The 27,701-nt window shown below is 36.7% G+C and overlaps 2 protein-coding genes and 2 pseudogenes across 2 annotated transcripts; 2 read left to right on the top strand and 2 right to left on the bottom strand.

The window, feature by feature from the left end:
- Positions 1-157: 157 nt before the first annotated feature.
- LOC147519861 (T-complex protein 1 subunit eta-like) lies at positions 158-6,247 on the bottom strand (annotated as a pseudogene).
- On the bottom strand, positions 6,216-9,255 carry LOC147519860 (pentatricopeptide repeat-containing protein At1g20230 pseudogene; annotated as a pseudogene).
- Positions 9,256-11,205: 1,950 nt separating this feature from the next.
- On the top strand, positions 11,206-20,942 carry LOC147519859 (uncharacterized). Its single transcript, XM_086591394.1, has 13 exons — positions 11,206-11,922; positions 14,199-14,277; positions 14,365-14,421; positions 15,594-15,649; positions 17,181-17,412; positions 18,564-18,647; positions 18,726-18,800; positions 19,072-19,155; positions 19,376-19,440; positions 19,518-19,764; positions 19,902-19,990; positions 20,334-20,448; positions 20,571-20,942. The coding sequence occupies exons 1-13, from the start codon at positions 11,333-11,335 to the stop codon at positions 20,610-20,612; spliced, it is 1,815 nt and encodes a 604-aa protein (XP_086447520.1). The 5' UTR covers positions 11,206-11,332; the 3' UTR covers positions 20,613-20,942.
- A 1,156-nt stretch (positions 20,943-22,098) lies between these two features.
- LOC147519858 (Ubiquitin carboxyl-terminal hydrolase family protein) lies at positions 22,099-24,247 on the top strand. The gene is given in 2 exon segments (XM_086591393.1): positions 22,099-22,908; positions 22,910-24,247. Coding segments are annotated over 2 exon segments (1,209 nt in total). The 5' UTR covers positions 22,099-22,270; the 3' UTR covers positions 23,481-24,247.
- The last annotated feature ends 3,454 nt before the right edge of the window (positions 24,248-27,701 follow it).

Raw genomic sequence — 27,701 nt, 5'->3', positions numbered from 1 at the left:
TTCAATAGTAGTCAACCTAGTTTGTCCTTAAGTTAAAATTATCTGCTGACCCAAACTAGAAGCTAAATTAATCCCCAATTATGTCCTATGGGCCTGTTCTCTGAAAGCTTCACTAAAGTGACATCAATTGCAAAATTCCCACACATTAAAGTCGGGATCAAAAACTATATTCTTACATTCTAATAACTGAGACAAACGATAATTCAGGCAATCAACGTTAAATCATCTAAACCATTTTGTCCACTAAACGGAGATTGGATGGTTTAGGCAAATATATATATATATATATATATATATATATATATATATATATATATATATATATATATATATATATATATATATATAACTCACTCCAAAGTCCAAACTGAAGCAAACAAAATTAAGGACAGAAAGCAAACTTCCCAAGAAACAAACTACCCTTGCTTCCAAACTTTTCCTTCACTCTACGAAGTCCTCGGCATCTTCAAACCCCAAAGCTCCACGCCTGCGCATTCCCCTTCCACGGCCAGGGAAATTTGCCCTACCACGCCCTCAACCCTTCGCTCCAACAGCAGCATCTCCTTGTGCACTCTCCGACTGGATTATCAATACAATGAATAGCCATTAAAAAACAACAATGCAAAGAAAAATTAAAAACACCGTGACTCCCAAGGATGGTACAGTGGAATAAAAAAAGAAATAACAGAAGGCTGAACAACTAAACTCTTGGGATCTGAAGACACTGAACTTTTGGCCTAGTGTAACATGTTTGATAGATAACATTACAAACTCCATACAACTAACTGGAAAACACCTTACCTTTGGATTCTTCACGGTCTCGTCCACACTTAGAATTAGGCAAGCTGCCTCTGTTGCCACATTTATAGCATTTATCTGAGACATTTGCAATCACGACCAATGTCTAAATCCAAGGGATCACAGGTAAAAAGAAACTGAACAAAGCAACACGGGAAAGAACATCGAATACCTTAACAACAACAGGTTCCCATACAAAGTTGGCAAATGTATCGACCCGTAGAGGGCACCCTCACCTAATGACATGACATGTGATTAAGAAGTCGGCACTTCAGCCTTTCATAAACAATTTAAACCGCAAACGAACAAAGACATACACAATTGAAACCATAACACAACTGGCAAGTGTCAACTGAGCCAGGATGTTATAAAGTAAAGAAAAACTAACCTAGAATATTATTTAATTTGCAAAAGATTTCCTAATTGGCCCACTAGTGAGAAGAACCCTGGAGAGTGAAGCTGGAAGAAGAAACTAACCAGATGGAAGTGCATGCTTTTGTCTGACTTTGTTCAACACATCAGTTGCATCAAATCCAGCATTGTCACAAAGCTGCCTTAGGATAACCTGCAAAAAATATTAACTGCCATCATGAGTACAAAAGGAGACTAAATCTTGTATGCAGATTAACAGGCAATTTGAGTTGGTCTTCTCTGGACCACTTTGTCAAGCATTCCTAACCAACTATTACATTTTATTTTCCTTTTCCCCCTTTCATTGTCTTTTATTAGATGGCCTTCTTCACATTTTGGTTTCACTATTAGGTAAGGCAGCACAAGAAATGCCCTAGGGGTGCACACCAACTTGGGCTGTATCATAAGCTATCCCTTTTAACATACACTACTTTTGTTGTAAAAGTTATCTTCATTTTGGCCCTTCACGCCATCCTAAGATGAACCTGAGAATTGCTCCCAGGGCTTTGGCGAAAAGGGTTGACCTAGCAGGCCACATTCCTCAAAAAGGAAAAGGAAAACTTGTAGGAAAATAGAAAGATACTCATAAGAATATACATAGAAAGCATTCTGCTTCCAGTTACAAAACAGTGAGTTTTCAACAATTTGTGGCTGGTAGAAAAAAGGCAATCTGACTTTGTTTCCTCAATAAGTCTAGAAACGTTGTTTTTTCATCAACCAAACAGTCTCATAGTTTGACTACAGCTCACTTCATTCTTTTTCAAAGCACAATCCTACGTCATTTCTGGATGTTAACCACAGAAATTTCTAATTTGGATTCTTGCAAAAGGAAACATTGCAAGACAGGCAGATTTGTAGCAGTCTAAGCAGCTAAAAATGATCAGTGATGACAGTGTTTCCACAATTGCACCAAATGAAAACAAGATACAGGTTATAAGAACACAAAAAGGAAACAAAAATATAGTGGAAGTAAATAATAACAAATAAAGTGCCCCCCTCGAATGCCTTCGCATATGAGTTTATGAAAAGCTGAGCCTTCCCAGCTATTTTTCTGGTGTGTTCCCACAAGAACGGAAGTACCTACTAATTGCCATCTGTCAGAATAGAAAAGTTAATTGCATTGTGGGACGAATAACAAGTATAGCTACTGAAATAGTGGCATCAGTCCCTTAAAAGTCAAAAGTGGGTTAATGTCTTAGTGATAAATAATGATGTCACATACATCAATAGCACCACCACCAGCAACAACAGTGGAGTTCTTAAGAGCCCTTCTGACTATCATAATCGCATCATGCAAACTTCGCTCAGCCTCCTCAATGAACTGAAATGAAAACAGAGAGGATGTTCGTCAATGAGTAATGGTCACACACGAGATTTATTTAGACCACACAATTACAGGTGTTCAGATACCTGATCAGCTCCACCACGAAGAACAATTGTTGCTGTCCTACCTGATGGACATCCACTGAAAATATTGAAATGCTCATTTCCAACTTGGCATTCCTCAAAAACCTCACAGGTCCCAAGAACCTATATATGACCTCCCCATTTCAGTCGATAAATAAAATAGATTCATAACTGCTTCTAGACAGAATTTAACGTAATCAATTTTTGTTTTACAAATTATTCTTAAACTTAAGTGCAAAAGAACCTCATCAATGACGTTGTTTACAGATGTCTGTACAGTTCTCCCACTTGCTGCAGCAACCCTTTGCAAATCCTCTTCAGTTACGCGACCAGCACAGAAAACATCTCTGTCTGCAAAATACTGCATGACAAAAACACAATGGTTAACCTGAAATGAAAATTACAGAAGGATACCTTGACAGCAATGTGAAAAATGCTTAATGAAGCAATTTTATTTTTCCACACAGCAAACTATGCAGCACAGGGTATGAATACATTTACGGCATATTGAAAGCTGTGACCTGTTAGGAATGGTAAATAAACAACCATATGGCAGTATATACCAAAATGCCATTGAATGTGATCACTTTAAGACTTAATATCATGACAAGGAGTTGCAAATAGGTATTTTAACCTCCTTGGGTATGGATCCCAAACAAACATAAATGATACAAGTAAGATGAGAAAGAGGATAGGAGGATGGAGGAGAATATAACATTAAAAGATATCTTATGGTAAATTGGTAACACAGAGTTATACAGTTCAGTGTCAACATAGCAACAACCTACACAAAGTTATAGAGGACATAAGTCTCAAACTGGTGCAATTGTCCAACCATGACCACATAAAGTCATACGATTCAGTGTCACAGTCTTACACTGATGCAAATTTCACAGACGATTCTCCAAAAAGGTAAGTGCAGAGATTTATGATCAAACATATTGCGAATCACATTTCCCTTCCCCCCTCCCCCTAAAATTAGTATGTATGTCAGAGGTTTATGATCTAGAGCTTATTATCTGTACATATACCAATCAAACGCTCTAAAGTCACACGTATCACTATATTTACCTCAATCCTACCATAATGACTTGTAGATCAGAAGTGATGGATGACTGGAACGTTCAGACAGTACATTATTTCTCATAGATGTTAGAACCAAAAAATGTTACCTGGGTTGCCAGATCTCCTATTGCCAGTCGTGAAAGGACAAATTTAGCCCCACTCTAGACGCATTTATCCAATTTGTCATATATGATATTCCATTCAGCATCAACAATGGACTGATATTGCAATGGATCGGAAAGTCTGCAAAACAGAAAGGTATAGTTTAAACATGGTAAATATAGAAGCTCACCATTTTTTTTTTGATCGGTTAAAAAAAAATTGCCCATATAAAACAAAAATAGAAGACGATACAAAACCTTATCTCTGCATTTTCTTTCTCTGACTTCAGTTCTAGCTCAATATTAAGCAAAAGCATCTTTGGGTTTAAAAACTTCTTCGGCTGCTGCTTGAATCCAGCATAGGAAAATGTCTTCTTGAAGGCAACTCAATCAACCAGAAAAGAATCCCGCATGGTACCACCGGGAACCTATAAGGACGAAAAAAGTAAAGCTCCTACCTAACAATATTGAGGACTATAATTCTTATTGACCAAGCACCAGGACATCAAAAAATTAGTTGGTAACCCGTAAAATTGCAACAGGCACAAAGAGCCAAAGGTATTTGGTTAAAACTTAAAACTCAACTTCCAGCAGTAAGTTATACCGTCAAACAAAATGCTTTGTTCCGACCCAGGTAGCAAGCAAATACATCAATACTTAAAATTAGCTAGATTATTAAACCAAAGCACCCCAGACCGGCCATATATACAACCAAACGAGGCCCCAAACAGAAAACTAGAAACTGCACAAGAAAACCTGTTACCTTCTTTATTCCAATCATATTAAGTCTATCATCATTGCCAATTGAAATAACAGAGTCCACAACCATAGATGCAAAAAATTCTTTTTCACCACCAATCAGCTTTGAAGAGAGTGTGGTAGCAGCACACTTTGCGAACAAACTCTTCTTTTCTTCCATACTTTTCCCCTCTATACTCACAGCAAGTTCCTTAATTATGCTAATTGTCTGAAATACAAGTTAGCAAACGCATGGCTTCTAGAACAATTTGTCATGAACATATCCATCCAATCAAACCAAAAGATCCAAATTCCTTACCAAATTGGAAGCAGCTCGAAAACTACGTATAAGACTCTGTTCCAGCAGTAAGTCATACCGTCAAACAAAATGCTTTGTTCCGACCCAGGTAGCAAGCAAATACATCAATACTTAAAATTAGCTAGATTCTTAAACCAAAGCATCCCAGACCGGCCCTATATACAACCAAACGAGGCCCTGAACAGTTGGGATGCAGACCAATTTACTGAGTTATCTCAATGCAGACAAATGAAGATGGCGACATTTTATCAATGATTTCTCACCAGTAATCGCCACAAGAACACAAACCATCCTTAAAATGATGAAAGCGATTAGTGTCCCTTACATATATCTCTCTTCCTTCAAATCTGGCTATAAACTTTATTGCAGTATGGCAATCACCGCAAATCCGAAGGTTCTTGATAACACGAAGGCAAGTTCCAGGTGGAGTACTTAGAAGACCTAAACATACAGCTAATTTCTCGCTGTGCCCGCACAATATGTTCTCCTTGTCCTGTTCCTCCACATCTTGGAGCACAAAGTTGGTGTCCGGACAGTACCCTGACTTCTTCATCTCCATGCCTAATCTTTCCAGTTTTTCGATTATTTGGGCCATATTTGGATGTGATCTATCCCCAGCTAAAAGTGTGTGAACCTTGTTCTTCACCTCAATCCAACTGCAACCAGGGTTCTTCCTCAAGCCCAAGTTTTCCATCACACCCCTCACTCTATTTACTTCCTTCCACATTCCCTTCTCAGCATAAATATTGGAAAGAAGCACATAGTTTCCAGCATTATTAGGCTCTAACTCAAAGAGTTGATTAGCAGCAACTTCCCGAGACTCACGCTACCATGAACTCTGCAGGAACTTAGCAAAGCTCCCCAAACACAAGCATCTGGTTCAGATCGCATCTCCTTTATCATGGCATAAGCTTCTTCAAGCCTTCCTGCATCTACTTAGGAGTGTAACCATGCAAGCATAATGCTCCATTCTTGCTTCAATTCCATGTTCCTGATACATGTTATTGAAATAGTGGCGCCCTTTTTCTGTTAATCCACCTTGACAACAAGCAGATAAGACACAATTTAAGCTAATAAAATCAGGCTTTTGCTCACTTCTCTGCATCAACTCAAATATATCAATAGCTTCCCTGGCTAGTCCATGCATTGCATATCCATGCATAATTGCATTCCAACAAACCAAATTTTTAGTGGGCAACCTATCAAAACAATTTCGAGAATCGACAATCTTACCACACTTGGCATACATATCCACCAAAGAACTACCCACATAAACGTTGTGGGAAAATCCCCTCCTGAGAGAGTAGCAATGAGCTGCCTTCCCATGCATTAAAGCCGCAATGTTGGAACAGGCTGGTAATAAGCAAGGAATTGTCACAGAGTTAGGCTTCACTCCTGCAAGCTGCATCTCTCTAAAAAGCTCTAAAGCTTCTATATCCTTGCCATTTTGCGCATAAAGAAGCAATTATAGATGTCCAAGACACGACATTCAATTCAATCTCTTGGTCCTTGAATTGCATAAAAGTATGCAACGCATCGTCAACAAGACCGTTACGAGAAAGCCCAGAAACCAGCGCATTGCACGAACCTAAATCCATTATCGCCAGCTCATCAAACACTCGCTTCATCTCAAACGGACACCCACACTTCCCATACATATCAACTAGTGCACAAACAACACAATTATCTCCCTGGAGACCTTGCTTAACCACATATCCATGAATCTGAATCCCCATTTTCGAATCCTGTAAGTCACCAACAACAGGTAAAACACAAGAAATCGTAGTACCGTCAGGCACAAATCCTTCTGAATGCATCCTACATAAAACACTGACCGACTCGGACAAATACCCATTCTGATTAAACCCAGCAATCAAACCATTCCAGGAAACTAAATTGGGCTCAACACCAAAACTTGTCATTTCTTCAAACAACTCCTTAGCCTTATCAACACAGCCTTTTCGCGCATAACCGGCCACCATTGCACTCCAAGTAACAACATTTCTATCACACATCCTATCAAATAATTTACGCGCGTCAATCATTTCACCACACTTAATATACATATGAACTAAAGAAGAGTGAACAAAAGAGTCGAAAGCAAAGCCAGTAACACACGCAAGTCCATGAAGCTCCCTACCAATCCTAACATCTAATAACCCCGCACAGGCCTTAAGCGCGCTAGGAAATATGTAGCTATCTGGAAGTAGACCATGGGATAGCATTTGATGGAGAGCTCCAAGGAGTGAATTAAAGTGATTAAATTTTGAACAAGCGGAGATGAGGGTACTAAAGGAAAAGACATCTGGATTCGGGAAAGTGTTGATAAGGAGATGGGCTTCAGAAAAGTTGAGGCTATTGGCGTAGAGTGAAATGAGTTTGGTACTGAAGTGTGTGTAGTTGGAAAGACCGGTTTTCAGAATGTGGGCATGAGCTTGTTGGGTTTGTGATAGCGAAGATGTTAAGGAATTCAGGTGGGTCATAACTGTGTAGTAGGAATATGATTCACCGATTACTGACAGACCTTGCTTTGCCATGGCGACGTAGGTGTTTTTTGGGCCCAATGGAAACTTGTGCTTTAATCCCCTGTAAGCCCTGTTCACCATATTGATCATTGGCTGTTTCGTAGAGTGAAATGAGTTTGGTGGTGAAGTGTGTGTAGTTGGAGAGACCTGTTTTGAGAATGTGAGCATGCATCATGCATGAGCTTCTTGGGTTTGTGGGAGAGATGGTCGTCAAACTTCCCACAAGGAGCATTTATAAGGGGTAAACCCATTTGCAAAATAGGTTTGCAAACCATGAAACAATGACAAAGCTTCACCTTCTTCAACTTCTGACACTTTCACCTTGTTGCATTCTGCAAAAGGAGTGTTGTCCTCAGAGGCCCATGCAATAGAACCCAAACCTGCATCTTGTCTTGGGGAATAAAATGATGCTTCGGATAACACCAACAAATAATTATTGTCCAAGAGGGACTGCAGCTTAGAGGAAAGTTCAGTAAGCAATGCTCCCAAAAGTGTAGGATTTCTATCTAAAGTGATTATGGAATTTTTGGCTCGCTTAAGAATTGCCTGGATAGACTCGTCATGTCCTCTGAATGTAACAAGATTTCTGCTTAACCACACAAAATAGGCGATAAGAGCAAAATTTGATAGAAGAGAGACAAACTCAGATTTTGTCTGAGAGGATCGTTTTATACGTTGCACTATCCCATATAGAGAGATGTGTTGCTGCCAAAACTCAAGTCGCCAATTAAAAAAAGATGCAAACCAAACTCGAGTACGAAAGGACAAGTAAGTAAAGCGTGAAGAACACTTTCACTTTGATGAGAGCATCTTGGGCAGATTGTATTAGTAATAATGTTCCTAGCTGAGAACAACTCTTTTACTAGAAGACAATCGTGGAGTGCCTTCCAAAGAAACAACTTCACTCGATGTGGGGCTTTTATTTTCCAAATGTGCTTCCAAAGAGGTTGCGTATGTGGGGAATATGACGGAATGATGTTGGAAGAGAGACCATTATATGCTGCCTTTACTGAGAACTTCCCAGTTTTCTCTGAGAGCCATGCAAGCTTATCAAGACATCTTGAACTGTTGTGAGGCAATTTAATTGTTAATATAGCCTGAACTTCATGTGGTCAGAAAATTGTTCAAATAAGTGCTTCATCCCAAGTGAAAGTCTCAGTAGATTATGCCTTGAACCAATTCGCCAACACATGAATGTTTGGATCTCATTCCTAACAGTAATCAAGTGTCGCCAAAACCGGGATGCAGTTCGTTTCAAAGGTGCTCTCATAAAAGTTGCATGTGGAAAATACTTATTTTTCACCATTGTGCACCATTGACTCTGTGATCGTTCTGCAAGTTGCCAGCACAACTTGGACATAAGAGCTACATTATGCAGTCTCGTACTTCGAATTCCCAAACCTCCAATGCTCTTCTTAGAGCAAATTGCGTTCCAATTGATCAAGTGAAGACTATGATTTTTCCCAGGGTCCGACTGCCATAAGAACTTCCTATTGAGTTTATCTAGGTGGTTGCATACTCCATTTGAGAGAAGGAATGTTGACATGGAATAAGTGGGTATGGCAGAAGACACACTCTTGATAAGCGTGACCCGGCCAGCTTGCGAAAGACACTTGGTATGTCAGCCCTGGATTTTGGATGATACTCTGTCAATGATGTGGGTGAAGGATAACTTGGAGGGTTTAAGAGAGTTAATAGGAAGGCCGGGATACTTACTCTTTGTAGTAGAAACGGGAATTCCAAGAGCATTGCTAATAAGACATTTATCTTTTCTAGGCAAGTTATGGCTAAAAATGAGAGAAGATTTTCGGTTGTTTATGGACTGCCCCGAAAAAGAACAATACAGATCCAACAACTCCTTTATATGGACAGCTTCTGAAATGTTAGCTCTAAAAAACACAAAAGAGTCATCAACAAACAATAGATGTGATATTGGAGGGCACTTTCTACCGACTTTCACTCCATGAATAACCTTTTTTTCTTCAAGAAGCAAGAGACTTCGGGATAACAACTCCGTGCAAATAATAAACAAGACTGGAGAATTAAAATAGGGTCTCCTTGTCGAGTCTGTTGGAATTATCTCTCACATGAGGAGATAACGAAGTTCATTCTGCGTGGAAATGTTTGAGCGCAACCCGCGCTCATAATAGGGTTGCCTAAGGCACGACCCGCGCTCATGCCTTGGTCGACCTCCAAGATCTTCCAAGAATTCCAGCTCGACTTGGTTTTGCTTTTGCGACCAAGACCCAAGTCTATTTTCAGAAGAAATTGTGGACCACGAGTTTGCAATAAGAGTTAGAGTTTTTGGCAAAACCTAACACCCATAAAACACACGAGAGGCAGCACAAAAGTCAGAGAAAACCCAATCTTGAAAGCTATCAAGATTGAGAGATAACATTTATAGAGATACAACCCTGTAAAGTGATAAGAGTGATCTAGTAAGGTGAGAGACTGAAATGAGAGATTGTAATATTCTTTCCTACTTTATAAAATGACTAGCTCTTGTGGATGTAGGCATCATTGGCCGAACCACGGTATATCTTTGCGATGTTTATTTAAATTCCAAAATTCAATAGTAAATTTTGAAATAAAGAAAAAATGTTGTTCAAATTTAATTTCATTCACATCTCTATAAAGTACAAAACCTTACCCATAAACCTTAAACCCTTAACTCATATGTGCGCCTATAATGTAGTACGGAAAATCATAAAGTAAATATGTAATATTTAGGTGTACAAATAAATAATTGTTAGTGATGATTTTAATTATTGTATTAAAATCAAAATTTTGTCAACCACTGTGGACCAAATTTGAGTGAATTATTAAAATTGACCAATTTTGACCAACTAAATGGTTCATATCAGCTATCCAAAACGGAATAGGTTAGTCTGGTCGAATTGTCTGTATTTGAAATGGTTGGTAAAATTGAATTTTGGTCCACCCATCCAATGCTGACAAAGTTAGCCCAATATAAACGTATTTGCTTTTAAAGTTGGTTCTAACAAACCGTTCTTAATACAGGACCAACACAATCTCCTATCTTTATAAGAAGGTCCAGTCAAACCATCCAATGCAGACAAAGGTAGTCAAATCTGGACGTATTTTCTTTTAAAGTTGGTTCCAATAAACCGTTATTAATACATGTAAGACGGTCTAGCCCAACTTGCCGAAAAGGTTAGTCTAATATGAATGTCTTTTCTTTTTTGGTTAGCTGGCCTGGGACGTCTCGAACATAAGGCTATTCGCCTATTCCCATTTCCTAACAATCACGGTTAAAATCAACTATAAATGGAATATGTCATTTTTATAGATTGAGTTTGCATGAATACTTTGTAATCACATTTTGTACAAGTCGTCCTCATAATGATCTCATAATAATTGATATTGGAATCATTATTGTATGGAGTTACCTCGTCTTGGTCAGTTGATTAAAACTTATATTAATTAAATAGTTCATTTTCTACATTAAAAATATTATATGCCCATTCTATTTTACTTAATATCATAAAAAAAAAAAAAAATTTTAGGGTGGTAAATAGAAATAGAATAAAAAAATTTGAAAAAGAAAATGAATATGTGTAGATGAGAAAGAAAAGATGTGTGAGTTTCTTTGGATTGGAAAATGAGGAGTGGGGAAAAAAAAAGTGTGGATTTCTTGAGAGTAAAAAGACAAAAGTTTAAATTTGAGTGTTTTCACAAAAGTAGGTCTATCCTATAAGAGATTATTTGGGGTCTATATAACAATCCCCTTGACAATGCTTAATAGATTGATCCGGCCCAACCGATCAGAAGCTGTAATGGGCCTATATAATGAGGATACGGTTTAAGGGTACTTTGGTCCAATAAAATGATTTGGGCACGTGTTTTTAATAACAATCCTCGTGAGAAAAGTCGAAAATGGTTAAACCCTAGATAGATAGGGTTTCATTACTTATTATCTTCTCACACAATCACTGAATTGCTGATCAATGGATTTCGACGAAATAGATTATTTAGAAAAAACAGTGGAGAATCCGGAAGTATCAAAAGAGAAAGAAAGAGAAAGAGCCAATGGTGGAGATGATGACGTGGCTAATAATAATAAATCAAGTGAAAAAGATAGAAGAAGCAGTAGGCGTAGTAGAAGTGATCATCATAATAATGAAAAAGAGGATGATCATTTAGACCATCGCTCTAAACGCCCTAGATCGAGGGACGATACTGACAGAGACAGGCATAGAGAAAGGCGTAGGGACCGGGACCGGGACGTGGACCGGAGTGAGAAGGATAAGGAGAGGCGTAGAAGTAGTAGAGATAGGGATAGGGATAGGGATAGGGATAGGGAGGAGAGGAATGGAAGAGAAAGAGATGGGGATAGAGATAAGGAGAGAGAAAGGAGAAGAGAGCGTGGACGTGAGCTCGAATTGGAGAAGGAAAAAGAAGTTGAACAAGCGCAGCGGCGAAGTAGAAGCCGTTCTGAAAGACGTGATAAGGATGTGGAGCTGGAGAGGGACAGAGAGAAGAGCAGAGAGAGGGAGATAAGGGAACGGGAGTTAAGAGAAAGAGATCGAGAATCTAGGTAATGGTTATTACTTCTTTGTGCTTATTATAGTTTTTTGTTGTGTGTTTGCAGTTTGAATTGCTAGATTACTATATTGTTGGTGTTTGAATGGTATTGTCACATTGTTTTGAAAACTGGCATTAGTATACTAAAGTTATATCTAGTTCCACTGTATTTAGTGTTGGATCTATATATTGAACATTAGAATGTGGGAACTCGCAGATACACTAGAGCAATCTTCAGAGGGTCATTCTGGCATTTGAGCCAGGCTCAGGATATCAGGTTACTGGGCTTATTGTCTGTTCTTCCTAGTCTTGTTCGAATCCAATTTTGGAAGCTTGTTTAGAAAGACGAGGGATATTGAATTGGAGGTTATGACAGGGAGCGTCATACTGTACTTTTGGTTATCCTCCAGCTCGGAACACAGTGGTTTAATTATGTATTTATTGTGTTGCAGAATATCTGGTGGGAAGTACTTTCTTCTGATGCATGTGAGCAAAATGGCTACCAGATGCTGGATATTTGACTACTATTATATTTGTTTTTAGTCCTATTTTGACAATGTAGGCACCCCCATAAAGGGCTTATGTAGACGAATGGTGGGTATGAAAATGAAATTTAATTCTTGGTATAAACTATAAAGAGTATTGTAATAGAGATTACCCTAATCGGTAATTTGGTAGTTCTTGAAATTCCAATCCTTCTAGAAGTTGAAAAAGTGAAGACCTCCATTAGATTTTAAAACTTTGTTTGAATGCTTGGGCTGGGGGTTGAGGAGTGTTCTGGTTTTTGTGATGGTGATCTCTACGGCGAATGCATCTGTCTCAATGTGGGTTCTACAGAATGGTGTATAAATTTGTACTTGTGGATTCTTCTCATAGACTTATATTTTCCACTAGGATATGTTAAAGAGATCTATTAAATCTTGTGTTACTTTTCTTCCATTACATGCGTTTGACTCCCTTCTAAAACTGTTTTCACTAAATTTTGCTAGTTAGTCTCGGCTTGCTGTGAATCTTTTAGTTTCTTCCGGTAAACAGTAATTATGTTTATAGGTACAGTAGCTTAGTGATGTATAATGATCACAACTCACTTTTTGTGTATTTATGTAGATTGAGGTTAATACATGTCATAAATTCTGGGCGTAATATTGTCTGGAATAAATGTCAGAGAGAAAGACAGTGTTGCATATTTTCAAAGGTTAAGATTGTATAATATGGCCCATGAATTCATAAATATCTTATTTGCTCTTATGATTTGTAATGGGGCTTCTTGTATCTCTCCCCCTTTTAAAGTTTTCTAAACAGTGGTTTTTTAGATAATGAACTTGTCATTCTACCTGCCAGATATACTTTTTTTTCTTCAGAAAAATGGGAAAAAGAAAAACATACTGTTATATATGTGCTTTTGCCCTTTCCTTTATTTTTAAAGGACATTTATACTACAATATTAGCTGTATTGGGTTCATTAGACCAAGCTTCGTGAAAAGAGAGGAAAAAACAGAGAAAACGAGAGAGGGGGAGAGAGGTTGGATCTCCTCAATTTGAAAGCAACTTCTTTATATTGAGGGGAGTTACTTGCCCCAATTTATTCCACATGATGTTTAGATTTATGTCGCTCTCACCATCACACCTAACTATACCCTCTTTCCTCTCTGCTTTTCCTCCAATATGTTAGCTGCTATCAATATATTAGGCTCAAAGTCTTATTAAAGTGTTAGCTACCTTTGCTATGATTACAATTTTACGTTTTTGTTTTTGTTTTTGTTTTTTTAAATTTTTTTTCTATTTTTTCTTTTTATTTCTATTTTATACAGAATCTGGTTTGTGAACAGCCTTAATGTTTGATAAGTGAAGCTCTTTTTTCAGAATAGGAATAGCGCTCTATGCTATAGTTATTTCTTCACAATGATAATCAATGGAAGGGGTTGGTCGTTGATTTATTTGTTGATATGCGATGATAGCTTATGAAATTTTCCTCTGATAAATGTTTACGGCAGTAATAACTGACAGTCTTGTGGTCTGTCTCTTCACTGAACTGGCAGACCAGCCATGCTTTGGTTTTACGTTTTCAGTCTTTAGTTATGTAATTTAACTGGCAACATAGATTCAGTATTTGTATGACCATTTTTCATTGCATAATTGTTTGCAACATTTTGAAGGATACATTACTTCCCTAAAGAGTTGATTAGGACTACTGATCAGAAAACGATTGAAGCTGCTCCATCAGTACTTGTAGATTGGCTTTGAACTTTTTTTTTTTTTTTTTTTTTTTTTTTTTTCTATTTCCTGCAGACGCTATAAAGAGAAGAAGGAAGAAGTGGAGCCAGAGGCTGATCCAGAACGAGATCAAAGGACTGTATTTGCGTATCAGGTACCTGGTTTATTTTCCAATTCATGTTTATGCTTATTTTTATCATTTTTTCTACTCAATTCTCAGAGTTTAAGCTTTGTTTGACAGATTTCTTTGAAGGCAGATGAAAAAGACGTGTTTCAATTCTTTTCAAGGGCTGGCAAGGTTAGTAGGGGTGCTCTTTTTTAGCATATCATATTACCTCTTAATATAGTGGATCGTAAATATTTTCTGAGTGTTCATTTGAGATCATTTCCAATTTACTGGATTACGAATTGAATAGTTTGTCCTATATTGGTTAAGTGAATATTCGAATAGAGAGCATGATTTATCCAACCTGTGATCTGTTTGCAATTTTGTGTAAAGTACTTGGAGGCGATGCCCAATTTTCATTTCTTCCACGAAAGAGCCTGTAGATATTTGGACTGCCAGTGGAGATAATAATGACATAGGAAGAGGTCATTGGTCAAACATGTTTTGTGCTCCAAATATATTTCGTAGTAACTACACAATGGGGTGGCTTCATCTGTAGTGGGTGGCTCGAAAGAGATACAATGGGGGCCTTTAAAGAAGACACAAATGACCTAAGAACAACTTAGGCCAACTGCAAAGAGCATGAGAAAGAGTTCACACCTTGGAGGGTTCCCAGGAAAAACACAGTAGGGTTAATAGAAGTTTGCCATCTGCACCTTACGAAGATATTAATTGGAGTAGTTATCTAAACTCTGTAGTGGGGGTTTCTTAAAGGCATTGTTTACAGAAGCAATGTGGTAAATGAGGTGGTTTGCTAAAATGAGGCAAGTGAGTGACTAGTCATTTAAAATTTCCAAACAATGTGTAAATTATCACAAAAAATCTAAGTAATTTCGGAAAGTTATAGAAATAACGCACAGTATGGGCTTTATGTTGTCTTTCTTTAATCTTCTTAATCTGTGATTTGAGGCTTAGTATTTGCAATTAAAATTTCAATCTCTGAAGCTCAATTCTTAAAGGCATGTGCCTTAGATGACTCTAACGTGTATGCCCAGAGGCATACACATATTGGTACTTGACAGATTCTTACACTTCTTATTGCATTGGTTCTTATGTGTCCTTTCTGAATCCTAAGTTGAAGATTATGTTGTGGTTTTAGCATTTTTTATTTATTTATTTGTTGGGGTTTAATTTTGCACTTAAAACGTACAGGCAATCATATAGGCTGCCTCTCATGGTGCAATAACATTAACTATAAAGTATCTTTGTCAGGAGGTCATCTTTTCGTAAGTTGGAGTTTTTGAAAATGTTACTGTGCATGTTCACTTGTTGTCTTTTTAACAAACTTACTTTGATCGTTTCAGGTACGAGATGTGCGCCTCATTATGGACCGTAATTCAAGACGTTCGAAGGGAGTTGGGTTAGTTTCTTGTCTTTCTTAATGGAGAATTTTGATAATGAGATTTTTGGGTGTTCTAGTTGTGGATCTGTAGTTAGCATGGAAGAAGTTTTTGTGCAGCATGCAACTCATTTCTGGTTTCTGACGTTTTTAAGGGCACAAGTCTACAGCCTGTGTTGCATGGGTACGCTGATATTTCCTGTGTGTCAACACTGACACCGACACCGACACCGACACCAACATGATATATATTCGTGATCTGAGTAGGAAAAAAAAAAAAAAACTTTTTCGGAGAGGTAGAGAGGAGAAATAGAGAGGAGACGTAGAAATATTGATTGGTGAGTCTCCCTTGCGCAAAGTTCTTCTCTTGCTTTGGTCTTCATTATTTTCTCTCTACCTTATATTTTCATGGCGACCAGATCTAGGGTTATGCAAGACAAAAGGAAGAAGATGTAGTTAAGTTGCTGATGTAAGCAACTTAAATTGGGTGGAAATAAGTCAATAACAAATGGGTGAGCCATTCTTTGGAACAAATAATATGGACTGGGCTTTTTTAGAATGGGTGTTCAAACTTCAAAGTAATTACTAATAATTGGTTCAAATTTTCAGCGCCCAATGGGCCTTGTCCTGTGGATACAACTAAATTTCTGACTACAATTTCAAACATTATCATTTATAATCCAAAAACCAAATGCCTTAGGCCCTGTGCTTTTCAAGATTCAATGTTTTAGAATTAAAATAATTTCTTTATTAAAAATAAAAATAAAATAATAAATTGTAATATTAGCCATGACCCCGTGTCTTGATTTTCAGACCTCGCCGTGTCTGAATCGCCGCACCCGTGTCCAAACCCGACACTCGTACCTGTACCCATGCAACACAGTCTACGACACATTTAATAATTAAGGCTGGTGGAAATGACGAAGTATTGTTGAATACTGTTGGTTGTACCATAATTATGTATTTTGAGATTCTCTTACACCAGTGCTAAAATCTTTTAAGGCGGGACTTTATAATTTTAACTTGCAAAGGGTTCTGTAGCATCCTAAACTCTGACTTTGCTTTATGCCTTGATGTATATGTTAGTTTATATTGACGACTCTCATCTGATTTTAGTGATGGTGGGAAGTTAATGTGGTATGATTTTTAGTGGATTCTTGAGAAGTGGATTTGCAACCCTTCAAAAGTAGAGGTAGCAGTAACGTCTGGACAATCCTGTGAACAGATAAAGTATATATGTTGAATCAATTGGAATTATGGAATCTTGAATTGGGAAGCTTTTGTGGAGTCGTATAAAATTTTAAAGAGTTCCTAGTAAATTCCAAATCTTGCATTTGGATATACGATGAAGTTGAAGTATATAACCTATGTGCACTCTAAAAATGGAGAGGCCATTTGTGAGGGTTGTATGTGATATTTAATCTGTTTTAGATCAGAAGAGTTTTAAGTGAGTTGGGTTTCTGATGATTCCAGAATATGCCTGATCATAATTTTCAATGATTTGCTTAAAATTAGCTAGTAAAATAGTAGATACTGATGTAAGCTTATGCAGGTATATCGAGTTTTATGATGTGATGTCAGTCCCAATGGCAATTGCCCTTTCTGGTCAACTTCTTCTTGGTCTTCCAGTTATGGTGAAACCATCAGAGGCAGAAAAAAATCTGGTACAGTCAACTACAGCTGTAGTTGGTCCAGGTGGCTCGATTGGACCCTATTCAGGAGGAGCTAGAAGGTTATATGTTGGCAATCTCCATTTCAACATCACAGAAGATCAACTTCGCCAGGTAAGGACATATTTTAACTCATGGATTCTTACCATTGGCCAGAAATTGCTCTTGCTAACTCTAACATTCTCGCTGTGTTGGTTGTTTCAACTTATTAGCATAAATATGCATTATTCTGCAGTTATCTGTATCAGAGTAACTTGTGGCAACTATGTGCTCAGGTTAATTGTAAATTTTACTAAAATGGACGGAAATCGTTAGATTACTAAAATGGACGGGAAATACACTGTAAGCATCACTTGCATAACAAGGGTTACAAAAAATTTGTTAAATTATGTTTTTATACAAAAAATAAGAAATTGCTTTGTTAGTACAAAGTGAAGTATGGATGAGAATGTGCAATTGATTGAATGACAGTCGATATTTACATGCTTTGAGCAGTGACATCATGACAAAGATGGAATTATTAGCATTGTAAATTTGTAATTACTATTTGCTGTCAGATTAGTTTAGTTACATGGATTACGGTGCAATATTTTGAACATTGGAGCAACGTTTGGTTCGAGGAATTTCACTTCTTGGAAAGTTGATGTAGCTCGCACTTATAGGAGGGGAGGAGAGAGGTTCCACAGTGTTTATAGGAGAACGAGGGAGGTGAACATGGCCAATTTTGTTAAGCGTTTTGAAGAAAACAATTTCCTTTTTTTAAGGAGGAAGCTGCTTTCCTAGTTTCCTCAAATCACCTAAGAAAATGGTGATCTCTCTCTCTCTCTCCCGCTCCTTCAAAGGACACTAACTCAACTTTTCAGGAATCAAAATTCCTTGAACCAACCATGGCCTTGATGAGTTATTATGGTTGGATTCTGAAGAAATGTGAACTGCCCATTGCATTGATTTTCCGCATTCCTTTGTATTCTAGCTCTGGAAACTTTGTTTTTGATGAGAGCGTTGCAATTGATTAAATGCTAGTCAATATTTACAGGCTTTAAGTGGTGACATCATGACAATGATAGAATTATTAACTTTGTAGTTACAAGTTGATGTTGAATTAGTTTGGTCACATGTACTATGGGGCAGTATTTTGATTGTTGTGGTTGGATTGTAAAGAAATATATGCATTAATTTTTCACATTCCTTTGTATACTAGCTGCTGAAATTTTGTTCTTGATTCTTTAATTGTTTGAGTGATCCTTTTATTCTTGTTACTTCAGGTGTTTGAACCATTTGGTGCTGTGGAGCTGGTTCAATTGCCTCTTGATGAGTCGGGGCACTGCAAAGGTTTTGGTTTCGTCCAAGTGAGTATAATCTTTAGTTGTGTTTGTGTTATTTTATCTAGTAAATGTAGTAGGCTAATGATTTGAGGTGTTATCCAGTTTGCACGTCTTGAAGATGCTAGAAATGCTCAGAATTTAAATGGACAACTAGATATTGCTGGACGGACAATCAAGGTACTTTTTTTTTCTTAGATATGTCTGTTATAGCTCTAGAATTAGGGTAGAGAGGATTCGTGAGGACCAAGAGGCAACAATTAGCGTTAAAAGTATCCATGGAAAGATACTAAAGAACAAGAATGATATGTACTAGCTTTGTCTGATATAAAAGCCTCAGAGACGTGCGCTGAAAAATGTCAAAAATGATGCGAGTTGTATGCAATAATGTTCCTCACATCTAGCTGCATTTTACATATCTTTCTCTGACTCCACCTTCCATCTTTTTCAGGTATCTGCAGTTTCTGATCAAGTCGGAATGCAAGAAATTGGGGTGAATGCCGGTGATTTTGATGATGATGATGGTGGTGGTATGGTAAGTAATTGCTCCTCTAAATAGTCATTCTCCTTGAATGAGTTAATGTTGTTTGATAGAATTAAATCCAATATTTTAAGAATGCCTTGTAGTATAACATGTTTACGATTTATGAATTTCATAAGAAACAGGTAAATCATTTTCATTTGAACTTGCTTTATGTAAGTAGCAAATAAAAGATGACTATTATTCCGTGTTCTTATATCTCTGTTCTTTGTAGTCTTTGAATGCCCGTTCCAGAGCAATTCTCATGCAAAAGTTGGACAGAAGTGGCGTTGTGTCAAGGTTAGCTACTATTCTCAAGCTTTTAGTCCTTAACGTGTAGTCAAGAAGTTTATGGTTGATCTCCTCTGTATTGGCAGCATTACTGGCTCAATGGTCACTCCTGTTCTCAATGGCTCGGGCCTTCCTCTAGCAACAGCAACTGTTCCTGGCATGCCTTCTACCATTCCCATTGTGCCACAACTTGGACAGACTACCTTGCCTACACTTACAGGATTGCCGGGTTCTAGCTTTGGTGTCCCCACTGTAACTGCAACTTCTATTGACCCCATTGGTATTCCCAGCGAGTGTTTGTTGCTGAAGGATATGTTTGATCCAAGTATAGAGGTTTGTTGAGTTACCCTTGCAAGATTGTTAATTTTCCAATATTTCTCATGTGTAAACTACGAAAATTCTAATAGCTGTAGCAAAATAAAGGAATTGGTAGGTTGTCTTTTGATTTTTATTGCCATGTTGTATTGCAGACTGAACCAGATTTTGATTTGGATATAAAAGAAGATGTTCAAGCGGAGTGTTCAAAGTTTGGTTTAGTGAAGCACATCTATGTGGACAAGTAAGTAGCAAAATAGTTTATGCCGTACTTTTACTATTTTACTTTGTGGTCATCAAATACTTTTTACTATTTGACTGATAAGTTCCTAACAAAAATAAGTGTAATTGTTCCGCTTGGAATTAAGATTCTACCAAGGATCATTGTTCTATTATGATGTTTTATTTGCGTTAGAACAATATTTAGGCTGTCTTGATTACGTGGAAAAAGGTGTTAAAAGCAAATTTGAGTTTGTTATCAACTCATTAAAATCAATTTTCAATACATGACAATTCTTCATTGGAAAGTATATCACCATCTCCTGTGTTGTTTAGCTTATATTCATTTGCATTATTGGTGATGACAGGCATAGTGCTGGTTTTGTGTATTTGCAATTTGACAACACACAATCAGCAATGAATGCGCAGCGTGCACTTCATGGGAGGTGGTTTGCTGGGAAGATGATCACAGCATCATACATGGTGACTCACACTTGTGTCTAGTTTTCAGTTGTCTAATTTTATAACTCTTCATCTTTTTTTTTTTAACCTTTTTCATTCCTTGAGTACTCTGTTAATTATAAGTTCCACATTTTTTGTGACAGGTTCCTCAGAATTATGAGGCTAAATTTCCGGACTGCATATAGGAACGTGTGATTTTTGCAGTGTACGAATGTCATTCAAACGTGTGGTGTTCTGGTTCCTACATTTGACTGAGTTGTAAGCCGCACTCTTGTTCAACGTTGGCTTATAGGAGCCTGAATATATTAGTAACTGGAGGAGGAGAAGGAATTGAATGTAGGAGCACTCAAATCATTGAGTAACTAAATTTTATGGAGTCGAGTACCAAATTTTATGGAGTTAAGTAAAACTAAATTTGAGCACCCAAATTTTATGAAAACTAATGTATCATACTTTAGTTTTACCTGGTGAACTGATCTCAACTTATAATGCAAAGAGAGTGGTTCTAAAGATAATTGAATGACATGTCTGAAGTCCATGAATTTTGAAGTTAATTATGAGCTGAGCTATTACCTGTTATTTCAATAATGATTATCATGAACTTGACTTGGAAAACAAGAGTACTGGAGAGATGAGTGAACTGTTGGACTTAGAAGTTGGTTTCTTCTTCTACATCTACTGGCATGCCATCTCTGCCCTATTCATGGTTTGTTATTGCTCTCTCTGATTTCCACAATTCCACTGGTTTTATCAATTAATCATCTCAAAGCAAGCCCGTTCACTTTTTTCGCCTTGATCTCTCCTGTTGCTCCTGTTACCTGGTTTGGTTTGCAAATTGTTACAACGCTAGAGAGCCAACAGTCGTAGTAAAGAAAAGCAAAACCTGAACTATTTTCACTTAAGGAAGGGCATCTCCAATGGGGGGTGTAAAATTACACCTCCACCTAGGCTCCACGTAGGTGCCATTAGGATTTTACATCTCTAATTGTATATTATTGTATAGCTTATAAATATCCACACTCTATACTCTCCAATGGAAGAGTGTAAAAAAAAATAGATTTTAAACTCGGACGTCACGTCTTTAATTTAAACTGGGACGTCACTTGGAGTGACGTCCGAGTTAAAAAATTACTTTAGAATTAGAAATGGACGTTACTCCAAGTGGCGCCCGAAAAATTATTTCACTCGGGCGTCGATTCGTGTCGCCGGGCTAATAGCGAGGGGGAATTCCTTATAAAGACTTCCATTGGAGAGAGTTTTTTTATATTTGGTGTGTAAAATTTCCACTCCATACGGTTTACACCCCCATTGGAAATGCCCTAAGACGCAATTTATATAAAAATGTAGTCAGATTTCTAATCCTCAATCAATTAGTTGTAGTTCCAATCATCAAAGAAATAACCTAAGTAGTTAAAATCGGTTTTGAAACTTTTTATATTTTATATCGGATGTATATATTTGTGTTTCAAAATATATAATAAAATTTCCATAATTATTCAAATACAACAAAAATATCAAATTCTATAATCACATCTAATTAGCTCATTTTTAAATACTCACACAAATCAAACCCCAAAGAAAGTTAAAATCCCATTTATAAATATCGCAAAAATTATATAAAAATGTTCTAATTTCTAATCCTCAATCAATTAGTTGTACTAGCATTTCCAAATTCCAATCATCAAAGAAATAACAATGTAGTTCAGATTTACACACAGGAAAAAATAATGTCTCTCCGTTGAATTTTAATTTTATTATGCTTTTAATTTAATGTGTTGAAAAGTCGAGAAATGTTGTGGTAAACCCAGAAACAAAACCCCTCTTCATTTCCTCTTCCCCAAACATGAATCGCAGAGCAATGACCCCATTCTTCCAATCTATGCAATCACCTCCTTCAACTCCAATTCATAAACCTGGTTTTCCAACAATCCAAATCATGTACAAAACCACAGGAACAAGACCCAAGAAAAAAATGTACCATAGAGTCCATGAACTAGACAAAGTAATGGACTTCCAAAAGAAACCATCTCTCATACTAAGCCTCAAATCCATTATTCTTAATCAGAAACACCAATCTATTCTCGTTAGAGACCTTGAAAAAGAAGTTGGGTTTGTCAAAAAATGGGATTTCATGTCTGTTATTGAGAAATACCCATCCATTTTTCATGTTAGTGGTGGAAATAATGCCCCCATTGTGTTGAAATTAACTGAAAAAGCAAAGAAAATCGCTGATGAAGAGCCCGGTGTTCGAGAAATAATGGAGCCCATTTTAGTTAGCAGGCTTAGGAAGCTTTTGATGATGTCTATGGATTGTAGGATTCCACTTGAGAAGATTGAGTTTATTGAAAAAGAATTGGGTTTGCCGGAAAACTTCAAGGAATGTTTGATTCCGAAGTACCCGGATTTTTTTAGTGTGATTGATGTTAATGGGTTTCCTTATCTCAATTTAGAAAACTGGGATTCTTCTCTAGCTGTCACTGCTAGAGAAAAAACTAGAAAAACTAGCTGCTGCTACTGCATTGGTGCACCAAGGGGACGTGGCGGCGGGGTATGGTGGGGATCAGAAGAAGGTTAGGATATCGAAAGATGGTAATTTTTCTGGTCCTTTTGCATTTGAAATGAATTTCCCTTCTAGTTTTAGGCCTAATGTGAAGTATTTAGAAGAAGTACAAAAATGGCAGAAAATGCCATTTCCTTCGCCTTATTTGAGTGCAAGGAGATTTGATCCTGCTGATCCGAAAGCACGAAAGAGAGCAGTGGCAGTGCTTCATGAGATACTTAGTTTGACAATGGAGAAGAGATTGACTTCTGATCAATTGGATGTATTTCATGCTGAGTATCAGTTGCCAGTTAAGTTGTTGCTTTGTTTGGTTAAGAATCATGGGATTTTTTACATTACTAATAGAGGTGCTAAGAGTACTGTGTTGCTTAAGGATGCTTATAACGGTGTAAATTTGATTGAGAAGTGTCCTTTGTTGAGATTCTATGATAAGTTTGTAGGTCTTGGTTGTAAGAGAGATTTCAATGCAAGTAATGCGATTCTTTTGTCATAGAATTTCAAGATAGTTGATTGAAGGGATTTACTTACCAAAACATAAATTAATAATTAAGGCATTGCTAGAAAGAAAATCTACAAGACATTTGAGAGGAGATTTGGCGACTCTGATAAGAGAACTCCAAATTACCTATTAGAATGTTGTGAACTGGAAGTGGAAGACGAGAGGTATGGAAACTGGTGCCGTGGTGAAAGACGAGGGACGAAGGAATTAAGCAAGAGATATATGAGGAACAAGAAGACTGCCAAGTCCTTCCTGTTGGACGTTGATGGAAAGAGTAGAATGCAGAAAATGGAGGAGAAAAAGTTGATCTGACAGTTTATTACCCTACACTTAATGAAAGATGCCTATGATGTGAGCATACTGCTAACAGTGGAAAATGATTTAGAAGAAACAGCCGCCTGTAAGAGGAAAAGGGTTTTGAAAGCAGTGGAAGGAGAGGAGAGAAGGACACAGCAGAATGTACAACTATTGCAAATGAAGTAACTGGTCTCCCTGTCCCAAGAAGCATCCAATCGGAATTTTTTCCCTACTAAGCACGATGCCAATGTATTTAAGTTCAGAAGTCTATAGCTCAGCTTCGTCACTGCATAACAAATACATAGTAACTCGGGACCAATTATCCTTCCTATCTACTATCCTGGCTGTCCAACCTTTGTACCTGTTAATATAAGGAATTATATAATCTTTCGACCTCTGTAGCCATAGTTTTACTTGGGCGTATCAGAAAATTGATTGTGTTATATAGAATTTCTTGTTTTCAACTTACAGAGCTTGAAATATTGAGCTAAATTTGTATCACGGTTTAGCTTAAACCGCCACCTGATCAGATTAAATTGGATTGTACGTACACCTAACGCATTAACATACCAAATACGGAGCCAAAAAAATTCATCTATCCCAAGCTCTCCACTGAGGAAAAACCTGTGTAATTCTCTACCAGAACAGAACAACATGGACTTTCCAGAGGTATTTGACGCTTAAACATTCTCTGTGGAATTGCACTAGGCCTACAGACTGAAAGCAGCAAAGGTATATGAAATCTGTTGTTTGTTGATACGCCCTAATGATCCAAATCATCGAAGGAATACAAAAACTTAATTTCAAAGTGCATTAAGGACAAGGATGAAACAACGTACATATTTCAGCGAACATACAACCCTACATTAAACCAAACGATGTGAATAGAAACACGAGAAAACATATTAAGCCTCCATGAGAGGGAGAGATACAAAGTAAAATGCAAACATCGCTGAGCATAACACCACCCAGGGTATAAACTATAACTGATTCAATTATCCTGAATGTAGCTTCTGTACCTGTAAGCTGTTTGGACTTAACTGGTAAGGCTGTAGTAGACTTAGGTTTTAAGGGTTTGAGAACAACCTTTATGCCTTTGTGCATAAAAGAATGTGTGTTAGTCGCCCCATCATGACATGTTTTCCGGTCATACTGCCAAGGTCGACCCAAAAGAATATGACATACATCCATTGGAACAACTACACACCAAATCTCATCCGTATAATAGCCAACGCGAATTGGAACGAGACAACGACGATCAGCACAAAATTTATACCCTTTAGTAAGCCATCGGATAGAAAGAGGTTGTGGATGTGGTTCCGTCTTGAGGTTCAATTTTTCTACAACTTTAGCGGATACCAAATTTTGGCTAGAACCTCCATCTACAACAACTTGGCATAACCTCCTGTTGGAAACCATCAGAGTTCGAAAAATAGAATGACGTAGCCATTCGTCGTTAGTTGCATTCTGATCAACATTAGGTAACTCAAGAGAGGCTGAAAAAAATTTATTGGTTGGTTCCCCAGGTGGTGGTGCATGGATTGGCAAGTAACTGGTCGACGTGGAACTTGATGTTGCAGGCGGAACATGCCTGTTTAGGCCTGTGGGTGTAATTGAATGGTTGCTTGGGTCCCTGATTTGTGATGAACTTGGCCTTGAATTGGTTGGACCGATTGGTTTTTGTATTGCAGCTTGAATACCAACATTATAATTCAAACATTGTTGCTTTTCCTGTTGTTCAATTGGCAAAGTGTCGTCGCTCATAGCAGTATGAAACCAACCTTCTTCATCATTATATTCTCGACTTGACTCTTCCATAGAGCTCTCTTCTTCTTGGAGACAAAAATTTATTTCTTCAGCGTTAACAAAAATTCTAGCTGAGAAGAAGTTCGTAGGGAGAGTTGTGACAAACCACCTTATCCTAAGATTTTCTTATAAAATCCAGTTAATTAGAAAACCAAACACTGACAAAAATTAGTTATTACTAAATAAAAAGACTTCCTAAAACTAATTTCGACTACTAAAACCAGATAATTAAAAGTGTACACATTGGAATTTGGATGTGAGGGTAAGTTGCATTTGTGTTTCTTTATTCTTGCCTGTGGCAACACATCTACTATCTATATACTAAAGCAGAGACCTCCACACATCTACTATCTACTATCTATATACTAAAGCAGAGACCTCTAATCGAGGATTTTCTCTCTTTTTTCTAATAGTGTACAATCCCACATACATAGAACCTCTTTGGAGTTTGGAGAGTTTGAGTATATTTCTAATTCTTATATTTAGAGAGTTTGAGTGTATTTCTAATTTTTATATAATTGATAAAATAAAAAAAATTGCTAAAAAATAGGTGATTTGTAAAAGGTAATTTCCTATTACAAATCAAACACTTTTAGTGCTCCAATTCTTATATATTTAATCAAATAAAAAAATTGCTAAAAATTATGTGATTTGTAGAAACTAATTCCCTATTACAAATCATACAATTTTAGTGTCCATGATAAAGCAACGACTTATTTCGAATATATCTTTAATACAGCCTCAAAACATAGTTAAAAACAATTATACAAAAAATAACATCACAAAATATATAATAAAAAAAAAAAAAAAAAAAAAAAACAACGACAAAGCAATAATGACAAATATTTTAAAAAATATATAATACTGAATGAAACTAACGTCAAAAAACAATTAATGGGGAACCGAAAATTGGATGTAAATGCATCAAACTAACTTCAAATAATATTTAATAGGAAATTGGATGCAAATGCAAATATTAAACTAATCTTAAAAAGTAATTAATAGAAAATTGGAATATGGATACAACTGCATTAAACTAACCTCAAATAATAATTAAAGGAAAATCAAAACTTGGATTCAAATATATCAAACTAACATAAAAAAATAATTGTCGAAAAATCGAAAACTGGATGCAAATACATTGAGCTAACCCTCAAAGATTAAATTAACGGAAAAATCGAAACCTGGATGCAAAATCGCATTGAACTAACCTCAAAGAAAAATTAATTATAAATTGGAAACATGATACAAATGCGTGGAACTAATCTTAAAAAATAATTAATGGGAAATCGGAAACCGGATGCAACTGCACTGAACTAATCTCAAAAAATAAACTGGATGCAAATGCATTGAATTAATCTCAAAACATAGTTGGGTTATATGTTGTGGGAATGTTTCAATAAGTATAGTTTTGCATTTAAAATGGTGTTTATCTTATCTCTTTTCGTATGATTGAGAACTCCTTGCTATTCAAGTAACTTCAATATATATGAATTTCACCTTATTAAGCAATCTCACAAAACTTCAATCAAACTTATTTTATTAATTATAAACAACAAAATGAAGTTGAAAGGTTTATCAAAAGTGTGTTCTTTTTTTTTTAATGGAGAGTGAGGTTTTCACGTTATAATAAATTTGGTTGAGTGATCAATATAATATTAATATATAATAGTTATGCATATTTGCAAATATTTTTTCAGAATAATTAATATAACAACACCCGTTCGTAGATAATCTTTGAAGATTCCACATAGTGAGTCATGCATAATTTAAAGAATAATTAATGGGAAATTGGGAACTGGATAATCTTCGATGATCTCACATAGTAAATCAAGCATAATTTACTTTTTATGTCATGTTTGTAAAGACACTACAGATAGATTAGTAGAAGTTGGTATTACACACCACATTGGATAATTAAAAGGAAATCGGAATCTAGATTCAAATACATAACTAAGCTCAAAGAGTAATTAACGGAAAATCAGAAACTTTATGCAAATGCAATAAACTAAACTCAAAAAGTAATTAACTAAAAATCAGAAACTGGATGCAACTGTATTAAACTAACGTCAGATAACTAACGGGAAATCGGAAATAGTATGCAAATACATC

Source organism: Coptis chinensis, chromosome 2, assembly GCF_015680905.1.
Source record: "Coptis chinensis isolate HL-2020 chromosome 2, ASM1568090v1, whole genome shotgun sequence".
Taxonomy (NCBI): domain Eukaryota; kingdom Viridiplantae; phylum Streptophyta; class Magnoliopsida; order Ranunculales; family Ranunculaceae; genus Coptis; species Coptis chinensis.
Note: the sequence above shows the minus strand (reverse complement) of the source record. Positions and strands in the feature narration are given on the sequence as shown.